The following is a 22218-nucleotide window of genomic DNA, read 5'->3' on the forward strand; positions in this document are numbered from 1 at the left end:
AGAATGTAAGCTCTGTGAAGGTAAGGATATGTGTTTACTGCTGTATCTCCAGACTCTAGAACAGTGATTGGTACACAAACATATGCTTAATGAATAAATATTAAAGTTGAAAAATATCAACTTTAAAACATGTCCTTAATAGTAAGATTCATTTTGCTCTGACATAATTTCCTTTCTAGTATTAACTATTTATAACTAAAAAGTCTAGCATATAGTAATCTAACCATAAAGTAGGGGATTTTTATTAAAAGATTAAGAGTAAGAAATAAAAGACTAAATAAGGCCTTGAATAGCTTTATTGAAATCTGTATAAATAAACATGCACATTTCAAATGTAAACTCAAGTGAACTCAAGTGCAGACAAAATTTTAACCTCTGTCATGCAGGAGGTTAGTTTACATTAAAAAAGAAAAAAAGAAAAAAAAACCAAAAAACAAAAAAAAACCCAAAGCAGCTTTTAAAATACCAGGATGATAAACCAGCTTTAATATCAAGATATAAAGCAAAGCCATGATCAACATACCTCATTTATCCTGGTCAAATGCATTTTTTTAAAACTTTTAAATGCTAACATAAATAAATAATTTACCAAAATGTGCACTCACAGAGTGAACTTTTATTTACAATACACAATTTATAATCTATTGTATTTGATTAGTTCAAGTGAAGAACATTATACTTTTTGCTTTAATAACAGTGGGACACAAAGCAATTTCTCAGGTAGTCGATATGTGAAATGTGCCCCAGCATTTAGGTTTTCTATTAAAGGCAGTATTGTATGCCAATTTACAATACATTCTTTCAACTAGATCAAAGGGAAAAAGCAGCAAATAAAAATGTTTCAAATGTTCACACATATTTTTGGCATCCTGGATCCTTGAATGTGGTGAACTAAAATCAAATTCAAGGTGTTTATGCTGTATATACTGTACAGGTTCTGACTCTGGAACATGCAAATGCCATTTCTCTTATAACAAGTTACCTTCTGAGAAAAGCTGTAAGGCTATGGTGAATTCCATCAGGAACACACAAAGAAAGTTAACAGACCTACCTTTATAGCCAATTGTCCATTAATGATTTAAAGGCCAGTATATGAAAAAAATTTCTCATTTAAGCTTGATGCAATTATTACTATGGATACAGAATACTATTAAGTCTGTCCTTATATTACAATAATTGGGAGAGCTAAAGTTGCCAAATTACCACAAAATGGGGTAGAGAAAAACAGACAGCAAAAATTTTAATTTTGGACCAACACCCAATTAAAGATATGCATTTTAAAGCAAAAAATGTTTCTGAATGTCTGAAGAATAGATCCCAATAGCAGTAAATAATACTTACATGTAACTGAAAAATGACTTTAGATGGAGTATGAAATCTAGAACCTGTTTCCACAGTGGCAGTAAAATGAATATAATATTCTGGATTTTTAATGGTACTACAAAAGGAAATAGCTTTTCCAAGGTTGTTTCTCGTATCATGATTTGGTTTTTTAATAGGCCCACATTGATTACCGGGATAAATTTGAAACTGTGGTTTTTGAAGAATGCTGCCGCAGTATTTATGCCACATTGATACTGCAGCTAAATATCATAGTAGTATGTATGGCAGCCTAATGCACATGAACTAGATTATCCAAAAACTAAGTTCAGCCATAGTTTTCTTGCAGTATTATTAGAGCAAAATAAAGGACCAACATCCACAAATTTAACATTTGTCATCAACTCACATCCAAAAAATTAAAGGAAACATAATTAATCAAAACAGCAGCAAACTTAAAAGGGATTTATTTGTGATTTCCTATATATATTTAGCTTGTAAATACAAGACTGTAAATGTATTAAGAGACAATTTCTGTTAAAGTTTTCATTGTGTTTCACTTCAAGTACTGCACAAGTTAAAATCTGATAAAGGATTTACATTCGGTTATCTGAAACTCCCCATCTCAGACTTTTGTTTTAATGTGGTGGGTAACTTCATCATTTCCATAGATACCACCAGCAGGAAAGTCTCTCTTTTATGGCTTCTAGGACTTTCATTAGTTAGTGTGCATACAGTTTTCATTTTCTATATCATTGTCATTATCATTGCTATCTTCATCACTTTCTAATGGGATGCCAGTGGCAGCTGAAGCACCTTTAGTTTCTCGGTCAAGAGGAAAAAAGCCAGTTCCACTGAAAGTGTCTTGTCTCTGGTAGAAGAGTACATATGCTGCTTTGGACTGCCAAAACAAAGGATGTTAAAATGGTTATGATTCTCAAATATCACATTAAACACATTATGAATTTTTAGGTGGTCACCAATTTTGGTGAGAGGGCATAAATCAAATAGAAAAACCATGCATGGTCAAATGGAAGTTACCAAAATTCATTAAATAGAAGACAATTTCTAATAAAGGAAGAATGGTCGTTAGAATTACAAATTTTTATGTGCTTCTAAATTATTTGGACCAAGAAATAAATGCAACTGTATCACAGATTAACCTAGTTACTCTAATGTAAAATAGAATTCTACGCTTTCTTTCCTGTCATCTCTTAAGGAAAAGGTAAATTCCTTCCTTCTAATACTAGTCACTTCATCCCATGTTTGCTGTAGAGTCCACCTTTTCCTACCATCTTAAAGATACTGTTCCATCAATGATCACTGTGTATCTTTAATGAGTCCTTATCCACTGGACTTTTCTCTTTGGCCTTAACAAATACCTAAGGTTTTTCCTATCTATAAGTCCCTCTCCATTCTACCTCCCCTTCTAGCTGCCATATACCTCCTCTCTTCCTCTTCCTCACAGTCAGGGTGATAAACAGAATAGTCAATACTCATCATTCACTCTCATGCACACTTCTCAACTCAAAGTAATCTAGCTTTTCCCCAAACCATCCTAGTAAAATGGCTTTCAGTAGGGTCAATAACCTAATAAACAACTGAAATGGGTGCCCTTTTCAGTTCTTTTGGTCAATCTCTCACTATTTAATTTAATTTAATGCTTCACTATTTCTTTTCCTATCAACAAAACAATTTTTTGCTTCTGTGACAACACTACTCAGATCTCCTACTCTCTCTTTGGCTTCTTCTCAGATCTTCTGTGGAATCATTAAATCCTGACCTTTAAACATACTATGTTCTGTCCTCAGCCTACCATTGTCTCAACCTGTATCCTCTCACTAGATGACTCATTTAAACCTATGGCTTCAACTGCTGCCTAAGGCTGACAACTCAAATGTATAACCTAAATCAGTTCTCACCCCTGAACTCCAGTCTTATTAGTCCAACAACCTAATGGAAATTTCCACACAGTTATCATACAGGCATCTCAAACTTCAACAGCAACTATTCTTCCTATATTCCCAATCTTGGTGAATGGTGAAGTAAAAGTCATCTTAAACTTCTCCTTCTCTGGATCTCTACATCTATTACCTTTATTATATCTTTTATCAAGTTATATTAATTCTATCCAGTAAATATCTCATAAATCCATTCTTCCCTTGTTTATATTGTTCTAACTACTATTTTAATTGCTTAAATTATGTGACAGCCTCCTGTATGGCTTTTCTGTTTCTTTATTCAGTGTCTCCAATCTATCTTCTATGATGTTCTCAGAGAAATGTGAAGACACAAACTGAACAATGTTATTCTCTTGCTTCACAATCTAATGGCTTCTCATAGTCTGTAAGAAAATGTCTAAACAACTAGAATGCCACTTTTCTTGATCTAAGCGCTAAATTTATCTCCAGCCTAATTTCTTCCCCATGTCCCTTTAAGAGCTTTTCCTTTCAGTCACATCCAATTATGTGCTGTTCCCTTAAAATATCATGCTTTGTCATGCCTCCTTGTTTTTGTAGATACAGTTTTCTTTGCTTAGAACACCTTTTGTTTAATTTACTTTTATTTTTACTAGCAGACGAGGTCAGACATCATCTTTACCACAAGAACTTCCCTGTACTGGTATTATCCCCTCAAACCCTAAATCTGAGTTGAGACAGCAGTTCCCTTTCTAAGTGGCCATAGTAAGGTATTTAATAGTACTTATTATGCTGTAATTGTTAATTTACTTCTCTGTCTTCTTTAGTTTATAAATCAGAGATAGCTACCTTTTAAGCTCTGGACTGAGTGACAACTGTCTTTTTAACTCTGTTTAGAATGGAGTCTTTTGTGTATCTCTCTCTCTCTATCGTATTCAATTTGTTGACTAAATGAAGAATCATCATTGTTAAAATGCATGGCAACATCAAATTCGTAAATTATATATAAACAAGATAACTGTTTATTTGAAGCCAAGATTAGGGCAGTGTTGTTAACAAGACTGATGAGGAGGTGGGCAATTTGAGAATGTCTGGACTGGGAGATTAAGGAGGAGAACAGAATTGAATTTCTTTTGCAGAAAAAAAGAAATTAGGAGTTTAAGTATAAACAAAAAATGTGGTTAATTAAAACACAATTTAAAAAATATTTATAGTATTCAAGTCTCTCTGTCATAGATACGGGGAGATAAATGACAGCATATATACATATATATGTATGCATCTGTGTGTACACAAACCCATACTGAGAGAGTCAGCGGTGGATGATAAACTGATGCAAGTGTGAACAGATGGAACTTCCTCATTTTTTTACTATTCAGAAAATATCAAAGTAGTAAGTACACAAGTATTAATCCTTTATAAATCTGTAATTTGTTTTATCTAATTATGTCATTTTGAGTTTAAATACTTAATTTTCATAAGGCAAGATAAGACTTTAAAGATCACAGATACGGTAAGGTACTTCAAGGATTTTTTTTCTCTTGTTTAAACATCCTGGCTTTAAGTAGTCAATGTCTAGAAAGTTAAGAGCTGAATCTACTTTCCAAAGCAAAACTTAATTATTTTTATTAGAAACTCCATGTTGAAAACTACCAAAAATTTTTTCACCTTGCAATTTATGCTTTTGTTAGTGGGAAAATTTAGAAGACAAATTTCCATTTAGGGGACAATTTGACATTTCTTTAAATAAGAGTCAGTCTCTTTTAGCTACTCAAGCTACTAGAATATAAATTACAGTGTTCCATGAGCCCCTTTTATTAATTTATATTCACTCCTTAAGGCAGTGAATCCCATAATTTTCAGGAAATATAAGACAAACTTACCACAATTTGGTCTTCAGATGCAGTGGAGACACTACTGTCATCAAAATAGTACCATTTTCCATCATCTTTATTTTTTGCAAAAGCAGTATCTAATGAAAAAAATATAATCACTGTGACAAAAATGATCTTGGTTTTCTGGGGAACTCCTCAAAACTCTATAATCATCTATATAAGGAATATCTACTAAAACTGCCTGATAATCATCTATGAGGCTTATTTATTACACATTCAATTGATTCAAATGATTTCCAATTTCCACAATTAGATACCTAAAATAATTTTCATATAAGTTGAAACATTCTTTTTTCATCTCAGGAAAAAACATTATTTTTAAATTCACAGAATAACACTAATGATAATAAATGGTAATTAACATTCATGTAGTGCTTACTGTGTACCAGGCATAGTGTTATGCACTTTACATGTATTGTCTCATAAAGAAGGTATTATTATTACAATTCTCCCCACCTTAGAGACAGGAAATTAAGACATCAAAAGAAGGATAATTTACTCAAGGTAGCATACTGTTAGCTAGCAGTTAGGATTTAAACCTAGATCTGTTTCTGACTTCATAGTTTGAAATTTCAACTATTATTAAATTTTCTATAACAATTTCTTTTCTGATACCTCTACTCATTATGCTATAGTGTTTTTTTTTTTTTTTTAAACACCAGAATCTCTTTTAGTCTTTAACAAAAGTATAGTCGGTCCTGTGCATACATGGGTTCTGCATCCCTGAACCCAACCAACCACAGATCAAAAATATTTGAGAAAAAAAAAAATTCCACAAAGTCCTGAAGAGTAAAACTTGAATTTACCATGTGCTGAGTACTGTGCTACATTCATGTGAATGAAGTGATGTGCAGGCATTGTATTAGGTATTACAAATAATCTATACATACAAGTATATGAGAGGATGTGGGTAGGTTATATGCAAATACTACAATATTTTATATAAGGAATTTGAACATCTGTGGTATCCACTGATACAAAGGATTAACTCTACACAGCAAGAAAAAGGCAAAAAGTGATTCATTAATCCACATAATTTTTAAAGATCTGCTTTAAGTTAAAAAAATGCCCCTTTTCCCATCCCATGCCTTGTATAAACTACTCAATAACTGAAGAAATAAAGTTGCACAATGTTTTCAAAATAATTATATGTGGTCATTGCTTCTAAAAAGTGACACTTTGTAGGGTATGGCTTCTAAATAATTCTTCCCATCCTAAAGTAAATATTATTATTCTTCTCACTTGTATGTAAATAAAAAATTGAGGTATTATCCTTAATATGGCTGAAATCAAAGGGCAATATTCTCTTTCTATTAAGTTACCTGTTTAGATGATGTTCAGAGGGAATGACAATACTTTGAAAGTAAGGTAAGCATTATCTTTGGTGAACCTCCACTGGTGGCCAGAAGATAATTCAAAAGACAAGCCGATCAACCAACCAGCCAACTAACCAATCAATCACAATAAAGTAACAGTTTAAATTCTAAGTTGTTTGGTTAACGATTTTACTGAGTACCTAGCAGGTGGAAGAAATGTTTCATATTCTACCTGGTGTTGGTTCCCTCTCTTCAAAAGTCAACCATGGAGAGAAACCGTAGAAGCAGAGGAAAGTTAGAGTCAAAGGAACTAACAACAACAACAAAAAATTGAGAACCCTGTTCTCAATATATGAACTCAATAATATTTCTGTGTGCATTCAAGATGGCTACAGAATGCGACAGAATGGATGGAGACAGAAATGAGAAAACAATCTAGAAGAAAGCTTTTAAATTTCATGCTTCAATTTTTGTCACAGAAATCAGCAATACTTAGGCTAACTGAATCAGAGTCTTATTGCTGTTTGAAAGTCCTGTTGGGCTAACAAAATATTTGACAACTAATATGACTGTACCCCATGCAGCTGGTTAAAAATCAGCCTTGGTGAGGAGTGGAATGAAACAGCAGTGGGCTGAACACTTTGAGCACACTTTTCTCTGTTTTCTCTCCTTCCAGCTACAAAGGACCTCTGCTAAGCTGTCGCTGTGCATGCTGTATTGTTTCTTGACCTGTATCCTTTCTTAAATCTAAGTAAACCTGGTGCTGGGTGAAGCCTTTTGTGTGCTGTGAGTTCGTTGATCTCAACCCAATACCAGCGCAGAGCAGATGCTGCACTTAGGTCTGTGTGATCTGTAAGAGACACACTCAACACAAAGGCACAGAGTTTGTAAATTAAATGATATCAAGAAGAAAGCTAGAGTAACACTTGTAATACCTGAGAAAAAGAAAAAAGGGGCAAAGAATGTCAAATCCCGGTGTTAAAAGGAACAACATAGAAAGAAGAGCTACCCATTATGAACATAAGTATAACTATGCAAAATATTAACAACTAATAAAACTGTTGGGAGAAGCAGGTCAATCAACACTTTAGTAGGAGTCCTGACAAATTCCTCTCAGGAATAAAATGAACATAAAAAATAACCAGGGATAGTAATGGTTTGAATACAGTGATAAGCTTAAAATATCAGAGATATAAAGAACTCTATATTTAAATGGAGAATGTATATATTTTTTCAAGCATACAAACATTTAAGGAACAGACCATGTACTAAGACATGTTGGAACTTTCAGACTCCTAAAGATTAATGTAGACGATGCTCTCAACTGCTATGTAATAAAAGAATGAAGTGACAAACTCTATATTTGAAAACTAAGCATATGATTAAATGACATTGTGCTAATTAGGAAATCATAAAGGAATGAAAATCTGAAGCACAGCTAAAGCAGTACTTAGCAGAAATTTATAGCCTTTTAATTAGCCTTCAATATAGGAGAAACAATGAAAAGCAAAAAGCTAAAAGCATTCAATTCAAGAAGTTGCAAGAAGAGTAACATAGAAACCCAAAGTAACAAGAGGAACCATACAATGAAAGGAAGGGAAGAAATCAATTAGATAGAATAAATACATACAAGCCAGGTGTGGTGGTGTGCACCTGTAGTCCCAGCCACTCAGAAGGCTGAGGTAGGAGGATCTCTTGAGCCCAGGAGTTCAAGACCAGCCTGGGCACCATGGTGAAACCCCACTGCTACTAAAAATACAAAAAAATTAGCTGGGTGTGGTGGCATGTGCCTGTAGTCCCAGCTACTTGGGAGGCAAAGGTGGTAGGATCACTTGAATCCAGGAGGTAGAGGTTGCAGTGAGCCAAGATCGTGCAACTGTACTCCAGCCTGGTGACAGAGAGAGACCTGGTCTAAAAAAAAAATGTATAGATAAAATAAAATATAATAATTATAAAAAGTATAAACACATACAATAACAAAAATAAAAATTTAATAAGATGAAAAGCTAATTCTTTGAAAAGACTAATAAGATAGAAATCTCAGAAGACCGATACTTTTTTTTTCTTTTTTGAGACAGTCTTGCTCTGTTGCCAGGTCAGAGTGCAATGGTGTGATCTCGGCTTACTGCAACCTCCGGCTCCCCGGTTCAAGCGATTCTCCTACCTCAGCCTCCCGACTAGCTGGGATTACAGGCACGCACCACCACACCCAGCTAATTTTTGTATTTTCAGTAGAGACGGGGTTTCACCACGTTGGCCAGGATGCTCTTGATCTCCTGACCTCGTGATTCACCCACCTCCACTTCCCAAAGTGCTGGGATCACAGGCATGAGCCACTGTGCCTGGCCAAGAAGAATTGATTTAAAAAAAAAAAGAGAGAGAAAAAGAATGAAAATAGGATAAAAACAGTGTGATATAAGCATTACAAACAGCAATTCTTAAATAAAATGAAAAACCTCAATGAAAGGGATACATTTTTAGAAACAGAGAGAACATCAAAATATACACAAAAGGAAAAAGAAAACTGAATAGACCAATAGGCATGACATAAATAAAAACAATATGTCTGTAAAGCCTAAATGGCTTTACGGGTTAATTCTACTAGACTTTGATGAACAGTTAATTCCTATATTGTACTAGATGTTCCAAAAACCAGAAAAAGGATAAAGCATCTCAGCTTGTTTTATGACTCTAACTTTTATTCCAAACTAAGATAATGAAAATATAAAACACTTACAAAACCATTTCACTTATGAATGAAATTGTAACAACCCTAAATAAGTTTGACTAAATCCAACTGTGTATCAAAAAATATATAATGATAAGTAAGATATATCCAAGGAATGTAAATATCATTCAACAGAAAAATCAACTGCTTGCAGAGTGTTGAGTGTTAAAGCCATCCTGGGGGGCAATCTGGTAACATTTACTTACTTAAACTCAGCAATTTCACTTTTGGGTATGCAGCCTAAATGAATTCTTTTTTTTTTTTTGAGACGGAGTCTCGCTCTGTCACCCAGGCTGGAGTGCAGTGGCCGGATCTCAGCTCACTGCAAGCTCCGCCTCCCGGGTTCACGCCGATCTCCTGCCTCAGCCTCCCGAGTAGCTGGGACTATAGGCGCCCACCACCTCGCCCGGCTAGTTTTTTGTATTTTTTAGTAGAGACGGGGTTTCACCGTGTTAGCCAGGATGGTCTCGATCTCCTGACCTCGTGATCCGCCCGTCTCGGCCTCCCAAAGTGCTGGGATTACAGGCGTGAGCCACTGCGCCCGGCCAATAAATTCTTACATAGGATACCATAAACAATGGTTTATCAGTCTTACAGTGGTAGAAAGTGAAAGGCAATTTAGATGTCCATCATGAGGTAAGTGGAGAGAGAAAATATGGTAGATGTAAATTATAAGCAGTGAGAAACAACTGACTAAATGGACACAAAGTAACACAGATAAGTCTTAATAAGTGTTGAGATCTAGTGATATCTATAGCACAGTACCAATTAAAGGAATAAATATTAATGATTTATAAGAGTATCTGCATCAAACATGTTAGAAAGCAAAGGGGAAGGAGAATGTGGAGGGAAATGCACTCTAAATGGGACAACATTCCCTCCTGGGCCTTGAACTGAGGAGTATGATGAACTCAATTCTCTATACCCTATGTGAAAAAAAAATGTTCAAAAGCTGACTCATTCATTAATCAATACTGAACTACTATATGCAAGACACATCTGATATTTTATCCTTAAGAAGCAATAAATATCTTAAAGAAAAAAGTCTGGAGTTCTTCAAACACCACGATTGGGTAAAAAGGCAAACTGTCAACTTACAGTGTCCTCCTCCCATCCCTCCATAGTGGTTGGAAACAGCAATCAAATTATAGCGGCAAGGACCTGCATTTGGATTAATTAAGAATTCCGACATATCCAAGTCACTGTTTAAAAAAGAAACCAAGTTAATTTTTATGTTGTTCCTAAATGCAATGAATTCTATTCCCTTCTGCCATTGTTGTTTGACATATATATATATATATATATATATATATATATATATGTATATATCTCTCTCTCTCACTAAAGAAATTATGAGTCAAATAACTTACAAAACAAATCATACGTGTACCTCTAAGATATTAATGTTTTGGCAAATATTTGTTTATGGGTTGAAAATTTTAAAATGCTTCATTGAGGATATTGAAGAGATATCTGCACTCTCATGTTTGTTGCAGCAATGTTTGCAACAGCTAAGATTTAGAAACAATCAAATCTTGTTGATTTGATGAAACTATGTGTTGCAATGTTGATGGAACTAAGTGTCTATCAACAGATAAATGGCTAAAGAAAATCTGGTACATATACACAATGAAGTACTATTCAGCTATAAAAAAGAATGAGATTCTGCCATTTCCAACAACATGGATGGAACTGGAGATTACGTTAAATGAAATAAGCCAGGCACAGAAAGACAACAGCCCATGTTCTCATTTGTGGGATCTCAAAATCGAAAGAATTGAACTCATGGACAGTGAGAGTAGAAGGATGGTTACTAGAGGATGGCAAGGGTGGTGGGAAGGTAGGGGAGAGGTGGGGTGGGGATGGTTAATGAATTAAAAAAAAAACGAATGAATAAAACATACTATTTGATCACACAACAGGGTGACTATAGTATTAACTTAATTATACATTTTAAAATAACTAAGCGTGTGATTGGATTGTAACACAAAGGATAAATGCTTGAGAGGATGGATACCCCATTCTCCATAATGTGACTATTTCACATTCCATCAAAACATCTCATGTACCCCACAAATATATACACCTAATATGTACCCCTAAAAATTAAAAAATAAAAAAAATAAAAATGTTGAATGTTGTCATTTAGATTAACGTTTTTATGCTAACACATTTAACTCTCAGTATACCAGGAAAAACAGTCATCGCTATTGACCATCTGGGTCCAGTAGATCTTCATTTTAAAGTCAATTTTAGAAAGTACTTTATGGGCAGGGTCGGAGATTAAAAAAAAAAAGAGGAAGTGACTTATGTGAAGAAAAATATAGGAATAGTGAAAACAACTTTCTTAGAAGTTTTAAAAAATATTAATATATCAAACCCTAATTTTATTCTACATTTGCTATCTTTGATGACCTATATACCTGAAATGGGCAACATCCCTTGAATGTGACTGACTAATCATAATCTATCATTCAAGAACCTGGAAAATGACTATCTTGTAAATAGCTTATTATTATTTCTGGTTGTTCTTCTTGTATCTGCATCATTAAAAAACAATAATGATTCTAAATTTTAAATACATCTCTAATAGATTCTAGTTTGTCATTACTTCTGATTCTTTATTTATTTTTTTTGAGACGGAGTCTCGCTCCGTCACTAGGTAGGCTGCAGTGCAGTGGCGCGATCTCAGCTCACTGCAATCTCCACCTCCCGGGTTCAAACGATTTTCCTTCCTCAGCCTCCCGAGTAGCTGGGACTACAGGCACGTGCCACCACGCCTGGCTAATTTTTTTGTATTTTGGTAGGGATGGGGTTTCACCATGTTGGCTAGGATGGTTTTGATCTCCTGACCTCGTGATCTGTCCACCTCGGTCTCCCATAGTGCTGGGGTTACAGGCGTGAGCCACTGTGCCCAGCCCTGATTCTTTTTCTTATACTTACATTGCCAAATGCTACATTCTTGAAAACTTATAGCTCACTATTTTGTTAAAGAGAAAATGATCTTTTTTTCACTCAATAATTACAAATAATTTTAAATTTATAACCACCAATTATATTGAGTAATCCAATGAATATTTTATGTAATCTATTTCCTTCTAGTTACCTTTGTAGATACACCTGCCTTTAGCAATTGTCCACTTACTAACTGTATCAAGTACATTTTGGTGCACAAATATCACAGAATATGAAATAATACCACTGGAAGTTTTTTTTGCAAAATGGGATAGTACTAAGTTCTTGTACAAAATATTGTGTGATGCACTCCTTCCTATTGAATGACTAAGTGATTGGGAATACAATGTTTCCTTTTTGTCATTCTGAATTCTCAACTGTTCAGTAAAAGCAGGGGAAGAAAAAAAGAGACATAAAGCATGAAGATGTATACAGACTTCTTTGTACTTCTTTACAGACAAGACCAGGGTGCGTTCAAGGTGGTATGGCCATAGATGTACCTTTTTACAAATATGATGTCATATAATGGCAATAGGAAAACTGAAGGATGATGTAATAGGGATGATTTATTTCACTACGGTATTATCCTTCTAAGCAATTCCATTATTCTGTTTTATTTTAGTCTTTTTGAAAACAGCATATTTAGGGCTGGGCGTGGTGGTTCATGCCTGTAATCCCAGCACCTTGGGAGGTCAAGGCGGGCGGATCACTTGAGGTCAGGAGTTTGAGACCAGCCTGGTCAATATGGTGAAACCTTGTCTGTACTAAAAATACAAAAATTAGCTGGGCATGGTGGCAGGTGGCTGTAATCCCAGCTACTTGGGAGGCTGAGGCAGGAGAATCACTTGATTCCAGAAGGTGGAGGTTGCAGTGAGCCGAGATTGTGCCATTGCACTCCAGCCTGGGCAACAGAGTGAGACTCTGTCTCAAAAAACAAACAAACAAACAAACAAAACCACCAAGAAAACCCAACATATTTAGGAGTAAGTGATGAGTAATGATGAAATAATTCCTAAAGAAAATTACTAAGTACCATAAAGTATCTTAGATTTATAAATGAGACCAATTAACCCATAGGTAATATAACACAGAAGGAGTTTTATTGTTTTTAGTTTTTAAAAGTGTATTTCCTCTTTGGTCTTTGGAAAATCTCTAAGAAAAAATAAAAATTTTGAAACACTGATCCTTATAAATTGTTAGAACTACTCAAAAACAAACTTGAAAGCTGAAATTGGGTCCAATGGCACCTGATATTTACTAAAGGATAATAACAAAAAGCATCAAGTAAGTTTGAAAGAAGAGTTGCTCAATACTTATAAAATACAATTAAAGCTTACTTGATAGGGAAATCAACTAAGGTATCCAACTTGTCTCTCATGTATCGACTGTAAGAAAATCGCTTGAGATGTACTACAAGTACTGGAGGCAAGGACCATAAATCCAATTTCTTTGTGGCTTGCTGATGTTCTTTACAATTTGGACAATACCTAAGAATAAAGAGAACTATTTAAAGCTTGATAGAGGTACAAACAACGCCCATTAATGAAAATAACAAAAAATGTTTGGAAAGTTCTACATTTATTCAGTGGGCAATTATCGTATGTCTAATATGTACCAGGTTGAAAGCAACTCTTGTTATTTTTATTTTCAACACATTTTCCAAAAAGGTTAAACCATTATAAATTAATATACAAACAAATATTTAAAGACATAATGAGGGCTAGATTATTTCTCTTTTAGTATGCAAAAAAGACATCTGTGCTGGAAGATAGGTATTAGAAAATCTCAAAACTGGGCTCTAATGGAATAACATCACAAAATATATCACTACACTTTTCCTAAAAAGCTTCTCTCAAAATGATTACATAGTTAAAATTTCTTGGAAAACAAGTAACTAAAATGAATTATTAATAGTATAATGGCTATTAGGAAAAACACAGTAATAAAATTAAGGCAACACTGTAACAGTATTTTTTAAGACATTCCTATCCCTCTTAAAAGGCTACCACTTATATAAAGAATCCTTTACTATTTAAAACATCAAAGAGAATTTAGTAATTACTTTTTCAAGTTAATGTGGCACGTATCTCAGAATAAACCCTTAAAGAAAACAAAAACAATTATTTAATTTTGTCTCTTACCAGGGATCTTCAGCACCTAGCTTTTCTTTTGTTGTAAAAAGTTCAATGCAATCTTTTAATTTCACAAAGGGTTTTTTAGGAGGTTTATACTCCACACTTTCATGTTTTTCAAAGTCCTAAAGAGAAGTATTTCTTGAGTTAAGAGAACAAATGAAACAAAACTCATTTTAGTGGTACCATCTTACTATGAATAATAATGAAAACTCCTAAACTTTCTCAAAAGAATCATAAAGCTTATTTCAGTTGAGATTTATATCATACTTCTAAATAATTCCTGTACACTCCTATATGGATGAGCAAAACATGTTCAAAATGAACTCTGAACCTTTGGAAAAAAAAGGTATTTTTGCAAAGACTTTCTTTTCTAGTTCATGACCAATTTTTTACTGGCAAAATGAATATTTGGTGGAAGCAAAGAATGTAACACAACAGTATGATTATCTCTGGTAATCACATAAAGTAAATCAAGGAAAGGTAAATAAGTGAGTGAGTGATGACTTACCTCAGCAGCATTTTCATCAAAATATCGTTTTTTCAAATCAGGATCCCAATCCAAAGCAAGAAAAGATCTTTCTAAGGTGGAAAACATATTTTTTCTTTAAAATTTAATATGTCTTAGTATTAAAGTATATTTTAATGTTAGGATATACACTAGAATAAATAAATAGCAATCTTTTCTACTTGTACAGGTGATTAGGGCAAATAGCAGTTTCCAAGCCATTGAAATAATTTAAGAGTTTAAAAAAAGATAGAAAACTTAAGCATGAATTCAATCTCCATTTATGAAACACAGACACACATTTTAGTCTACTTAGATATTAAGTCCTTTCATATAAAATTTGAGATAGAAAAGTAAATGGTGTATTTCTTGACAGGGCTGAATTTCATGGTTTTCACCTAAAAAACAAAAAAACATGCTCTGCTTGTTTAATGTTCAAGCCATTTTTCACAAATACTTACCATCTAGCCTAAGCTGCCTATCATCAAATCTTATATGCCTGGTATCATCTTTGATGTAGTTGATATCAGTATTGCCTAAGTTGTTGAACTGGAATGTAAACAATCGTTTTTTGTGTCCCGTGAGTTGACCTTTGCAAGTGTCCTCAGTACATAATCCATTTTCAGAATCATTATCTCCTCCAACTGAATCTTCAGACTGACTGTTTTCATTCTCTGAGGGAAGTTCTTGATCCTGGCTGGATTCATCATCTGGCTCATCTGTTTCCATTTCACCTAATTTTAGATATTAGAGAACTTTAAGTAAACTCAATGTTATATTTTTAAATTATTAATATTATTAGTCGTAGGTTTGCAGGTATTTTTTAGCTCTTTAATTCCCATTTTCTTAACGTTCTCTCTGAAGCAATTATTTAAGTGAAACATTTTTATAATTTAACAGAAAAGTCTTACTTGGTGAGCCTTCTTCATGTATGCCATTTGGGCCATTCCCATTAATATTTTGGTCCTTACAGCAGTGTAGGGATCCTTCAGTTTCTTCAGTTTCAGTAGATATTTTGACATATCGGCTTAAGTAAAATCAGAAATCAAACAAGTTCAGTACTACAAAGATAAAAACTTTAAAAATGTTTTCATTCTATCAGTAAAACAAAACTTTTTAATGTAGTAACAGTGGTCACTTAGTAGATTCAAGGTTAAAATCAAACTTACAGTACCATACATACAACTGACTAATAATTTGTTTTGCTCCTCTTTATAAAAATAATTAGTACGTTACCTTTTAGGTTAAATGTTAAATATTTGTTGCAAATAATTTCTCAACTTATCCTCATTTAGATGGTATATATTGTTGCTAAAAACACTTATTTTTGTATAATGTGATATTTACATATGGGTTATGAAACCGTAATAATTAGATATGCAAGAAAGAATACTAAATATATCAGCTTTCAAAGATAAAAGGGATCAAATGACATTCTTGATAACTTTATAATTCAAATAAGGGGATTTAGGAAGGCAAAAAATAGGCTGCCTTACAATACTATTAATCATGAACTGGTAATGTATATAAAGAAATGAAGCATTTGACATTTGTCATTTCACAGTGCAAACATATAGCATTTGACATTTGTTATGATTTCACAGAACAAACATGTAACACATAATTATTATAACATAAATTCCTATTTCCTTCCAACTGTAAACTTTTGGCCTAAAATTGCTACAGACTTCATGCTTCCTGGGTTTGAAATTACCTCCATAATGTGTTTTACGTGAATAAGAAAGTGGATTAGGACTATAATCTGACTATAAACAAAATTGAGACAATACAGACTTGTATAATTATATTCTGATAGTACCTTGTGTGTTTATTTTTATTAGCTATTTTATATTTTATTCCCATATTTATTTTGTCAATGTAGAATTGTTTGGCACTTACCACATTCTCAAGAGCAGGAGATTATAAAGTTTGTCTTCAGTATTGTTTCGTGGTACAGCCATAAGAAAAGGCTGACCAAAAAGTGAAGAACCAGTATGGTGGGTATAACTTGAGTGTCTGAATTTTTCTCTTAGGCAAACAGGAATAATCACGTGCTCTGTATCTTCTGTCCTATTGATGTTAATTTCAAACCTACAAGGACAAAACTGACCATAAACTTTCAAAATTTTATGTTACTTCTTTTGATTTTTTTTTTCAAGTAATATTTTGCACAATGAGTTTTATACTTACACATAAATATCATCCCGTTCCATAATACTACTAAGGTTTTCATCCATAGCGAATATTCTGTGAAATCTATGATTGTATATATCAGTAACTATCATCTAAAAGGAAATAAATTTCTATTAAGCTGGTTTTACAACACTAAGAAACTAAATACCAACTTACATACTTCAACCCCAGAAACATCTTACCTTATCTGCAGGTATTCCTGACAAAGCAGACAATGCTGTACAAAGATCTAATATGTTTCCAATTTTGGGGACAACCACTTTGTACTAAAAAACAAAAAAGAATTGTAATAAATTTGTTACTTTGGAAAAAAAATTCAGTAAATGAGAGTGACCTCATGGTTGCTACCTCACATTCATTTGGCATTTGGCTCAGTGTTTGTTTCTAATCTTGCCACCATCCTGGGTCCTGGGTGACAATGTCCACATGGATAATTTGTCCTAGTCTTATCATTCCTTGGCTCCTCAATTCAAAGACATTTGCATTAATCAACCTTAGTCAACTTATTAGATCCTGTCATCACTTGAAACTGCTCCCACTTTTGCTATGTTTTTTTGTTTGTTTTTTAGAGACAGGCTCTCACTCTGTTGCCCAGGCTGGAGTACAGGGCATGATCTTGGCTCACTGCAGCCTCAACCTCCCAGGCTCAAGCCATCTTTCCAATTCAGCCTCCTGCGTAGCTAGGACTACAGGCGTGTGCCACCATGAGTGGCATTTTTATTTTTTAGAGACGAGGTCTCATTATGTTGCCCAGAATGGTCTCAAAATCCTGGATTCAAGTGATCCTTCTGCTTCAGTCTCCCAAAATGCTGGGATTACAGGAGTCAGCCACTGCACCCAGCCCCACTTTTACTATCTTAAACTAACAGGCTACTGTCTAACCCCTACTTCTTACTTCTGGAAATTCATTCTTCTCTCTTCTTGGCTTGCACAGAGATTTCTATTCCTTTTAACTCTGTTTTCTCCCAGTTTACCAGCTCCCTACTATCTTCTTGCCCTTCCACCCAGGCCCTACATGCTTTATCGCGAACCTTTAATGTCTTTGTTACTCAATTCTATTCATTCCACTCTTGCTAAACTTTCTCAGAGCTGTTCATATGTGCTGGAGAAAATTTCTCAATTTTAGAGGTTGGTGTGCTACAAATTCACAGTGCCCAATCTCAACCGACCCTTTGACAGTACCCAGAAATAATTCTGCATATCACACATCTGCTTATTCTCTCATTTATCTCAATAACTATTTAAAATCTTCATCAGACTGGGTGCAGTGGCTCACGCCTATAATCCCAACACTTTGGGAGGTCAAGACGGGTGAATCGCTTAAGCCCAAGAAGTTCGAGACTAGCCTGGACAACATGGCAAAACCCCGTTGCTACAAAAATACAAAAAATTAGCTGGGCATGGAGGCGCACACCTGTAGTCCCAGCTACTTGGGAGTCTGAGGTGGGAGAATCCCTTGAGCCCAGGAGGCAGAGGCTGCAGTGAGCGAGAGCTGAGATCACACCGTACTGCACTCCAACTTGGGTGACAGAGCAAGACCCCGCCTCAAAAACAAACAAACAAACAAAAAAACAAAAAAACTTCACCATTCTTTAGGCTTCCTATTTCACTACTGCTCCCTTAATATCAGCAGAATACCTACTTTACCTCAAAAACAGAAGCTACTGGGTGGGAAAATCTCCAACTTCCTGTTCTCCTACTAACTTCTTTGAATACATATAGGTACTTTTTTGTCTCTTGCAACACATGGGAAGACAGGTGTCTCTTTTCTTATTCAAGGCTAACCCTAGCATCTATGCTCTAAATCCCAAGCTCTTCTGCTTTCTCTGGGACCTAAACCCAGGAATTATTCTTTCTTCCATTTTATCTTGACTCTTGCATAAGCACTGGAATATAAAGTCTCTCAAAAAACAAGCGTCCCTCATTGCTTTCCCTCTAATTATCTCCCCTTTTCCTCTATTTTATAAATAACTTTATTAATGGTATCTATATTATAATTTCCTTATCACATTTACTTCTCAACCCGCTTGCTGGCTTGTCTTCACCTCTTTATTTAACTTGTTTCCAAGGTTGCCAATACTGTTTACAACTTATCAGTCTTTATTTTATTGACCTCTTTGTAATATGACTGCTGACCACTTTCTCCTTAAGAAATTCCCTTTCCTTATAACACGACTACTTCTTAATTCTCTTCTATTGCTATGATCATATTCTCCTTTTGAAGTTCTCCTATAGTGTTCTTTAGAGTTTTGTCTTTAGCCTTCTTCTCAATTTTATATGCTCTCCCCGGATGAGGTGACAGTATCTCCTGATTTGCTTTGGCCAGTCCTGGATTAGCCTGATATCCTAGTATAATTATTAATGACAGTCCCTTCTATTTTCAAAAGAGTTCTTGTTTAGATGATAAATCACAGGGTCACCTTAGCCTTAAGTAATCTCATTCTTCTAAAACACTGACTATCATTTTCATAGAGCTCATTGCCCAATTTACATCTAAAGCAGTCTCTCTCCTTTGGTCTAGATACACAAATTCAATGCCTACTGGATATCTCTACCTAAGTGTTCTCATGCATCTATAAGTCAGCATGTCCAATGCTAAACACAGGATTGGGTCATGTTAGGCCACCATGCTCAATACGAAAATCGATTCCTTCTTCAACTTGTTCTTCCTATATATTCCACTAAAACAGCACTGCTGTCTCTTTTCCCGTCAAGTAAACTTGGCATCATCTTTGAATATACTCATACATTTTCACTTCCCACATTCAACTGGTTCTTCAAACTGCCATCCTGACACTCATTTTCTGAGCTGAAGCGTTTGTCATTTGTCTGTCGTCTGATCACTAAAAGCTTCTTATCTGGTCTTAGTGCTAAGCCTTTTCTAACCAATCTCTGTGCTAGCCAGAATCATCTTTCTCAAACACAATTCTGGCCATATAATATCTATACTTAATAGTCTTTAATGGCTTCCCTAGTTTTTAGGATGAAGTTCAAACTTCTTATACTGGCATCAAAGTTCTTTGTGATCTAGCTCCTGCTTGCCATACTTGTAGACTACAGAAGTGGGCCATGTCCTCTTTTGCCATAAGTTCTTTCTACATGCCATTATCTTGGCCTATAATGCTTTTATTTCTAGTTTTCCCCTGCTTATAACCTAATTGTCCTTCAGAATTCATCACAGGTCTCATAACTAGTTTGGGTAGGTTACTCTTTCTGTGTTTTCTTGCAGCACCCTGTCAGAGCAATTTGCACACTGTATGACAAGCTTCTTGAAGAACAAGGACTAGAAACACCATTATATTTCTAGCACCTTGCACAGCATGAGAGCCCAAGACATAATACATATTCAATATTTTTCCTAATAAGCTTCCATGACCTAAATCAACTTCAGTGATGGGAAAACTCAACAAATAGGCAAACTCAGCTAATTTCACTTTCCTCACGAACTGGTTAAAGCAAGTGATCATTTTGTATTTGAGTTGGTACTGCCTCTAAATGGAAAAAAGAAAAAAAAAACACAAAACACAAAAACAACCGAATTTCTCTGTGCTAACCATGGCTCTAACTTCCACAAATTTATATCATTGGTCACCAAATGAGAAAAGTGGTAAGACAATGAAATTCACATTGCTGGAAAAATAATTTCGAGCCCAATTTATGGAAGAGTACTTATCATATACCTTATGGACTAATGTGTAAATTAATGCAATTTGCCACTATTATGATATAGATTACTTATATTATTGGCATGGGAGAATATTATCTCTAACAAATGTGCTGTAGAGGAATAAAATATCTACATTTTTTTTTGTTGCAGTAAATTTATACTCATTATTCTATGCTCTCTTGCTCCATTACACTCATTGGTGTATATTTGCAAAGTTACAAACTAGAGAGGTAAGGATGTGGTTTGGCACTGTTATAGTTTCTCACCATTGAAAAGAATGTTAACAATCTTGTACTTAAAAAAGAGTGAATAAGTAAATACCTAAAGGACATAACTTTAAAAATGTGAACACATATTCCCCAGGCCAAAAGTAAAAGCAGGTCTTTATTGGCTCTGGTCACAGATAAGGGATAGTACTTAGCACTCCCCAGTGAAATACTGATGAGGGCATTGTGTTCAATGAGTTCATAAAGAAAACATAAAGCAGCAGAAAAACAAATAGCTTAAATTTGCATAACTGAGTACATACCTAGTATCTACTAGACTTTAATTACTTTGAATAAAAGGACTGTGTTTTTATGAACACTACATACACTCTGCCTTTGTTGACAGTAAACCCAAATACATCCCTGAATGGTAAGATCATAATTTTGTTCAAAGTATAGCTTTCATATAGACATCATGACTATTACGAACTAACAAACCGAGCTAGTTGGCTAAAAATTTACAGAAAACAATCTTCTAAAGCAGGAATCGTATCTGTTTTGTTTAGTGAAACAGCTTTATACTTAGTAGGTGCATAGTTAAGTATCTTGATGAATAAAATATTTGAATACTTCTTGTGCATTAATATCTACAAGCCACAAAAGTTGGAAATACAAAGGTTTACAAGGTCCCTGTCTTCAAAGAACTTGTAGTCTAAGGAGAAAATATAAAAGTAAGCCAAAAGTTATAATAAAATTAGTTAAGTGTTAGAATTTAGGGAAAGAGAGGTAGAAAAAGAAGAAGTTACTTTCACTGGGATGGGTCAAGTGTCAGAAGAGGATTATATAATAACTAAGGGAGAAAAGACAGTGCTTTACCCAAAAAATATAAACAATGCAATTATAAAACTAGGTAACGGAATCAGGCAGACAATCTGACAGTAAGACTTACCACAGGACTTTTGCACAGAATAAGTAATATGTGATACTTCAAAGTATTAAAAATTAGAGAACATTACTGAACGAAATATTTTCAGTCTAACTTCTACTTTAAGTTCCTAAAATGCCTAAAAATTACAAGTATTTAAATACACTATTATCACATTATGAATTAAAATGTACAGTATTAGCTTTACTTCCAATAGCCACTAGTAAAAAAATTACAATTAACACGAAACTTGAAGTTTAAAAAATATAAAAAATGTTAATCTTCATAAGGTAATATTCACCCAATATTATAAAAACAAACCTCTCATCTTTTTCATGAGAAAAAGCTTTTTGAGAATTTTTTATATGACACATGTTGCTCTTTCAAGATTGTAAAAAGTTACACTAATTTCCAAAGTATTCAGCTTATAAAATCTCTTATACAAATAAACATT

General features: G+C 34.3%; 1 protein-coding gene across 2 annotated transcripts in view; it reads right to left on the reverse strand.

The window, feature by feature from the left end:
• Window positions 1–278: 278 nt before the first annotated feature.
• The window catches only part of USP15 (ubiquitin specific peptidase 15), a 148907-nt gene continuing 126967 nt past the window's right edge, over window positions 279–22218 (reverse strand). For both annotated transcript variants that reach the window (XM_011972927.1, XM_011972926.1), the window contains 11 exons: window positions 17149–17232; window positions 16964–17058; window positions 16673–16864; window positions 15685–15800; window positions 15235–15507; window positions 14777–14847; window positions 14275–14390; window positions 13471–13620; window positions 10277–10380; window positions 5123–5211; window positions 279–2221 (listed from right to left, as the gene is read on the reverse strand). In XM_011972927.1, coding sequence (XP_011828317.1) covers window positions 2039–2221; window positions 5123–5211; window positions 10277–10380; window positions 13471–13620; window positions 14275–14390; window positions 14777–14847; window positions 15235–15507; window positions 15685–15800; window positions 16673–16864; window positions 16964–17058; window positions 17149–17232 — 1473 coding nt within the window. In that variant the 3' untranslated portion in view covers window positions 279–2038. The remainder of the gene's footprint in view (window positions 2222–5122; window positions 5212–10276; window positions 10381–13470; window positions 13621–14274; window positions 14391–14776; window positions 14848–15234; window positions 15508–15684; window positions 15801–16672; window positions 16865–16963; window positions 17059–17148; window positions 17233–22218) is intronic.

The sequence above is a fragment of the Mandrillus leucophaeus genome, unplaced genomic scaffold (assembly GCF_000951045.1).
Source record: "Mandrillus leucophaeus isolate KB7577 unplaced genomic scaffold, Mleu.le_1.0 Scaffold132, whole genome shotgun sequence".
NCBI classification, from domain to species: Eukaryota; Metazoa; Chordata; class Mammalia; order Primates; family Cercopithecidae; genus Mandrillus; species Mandrillus leucophaeus.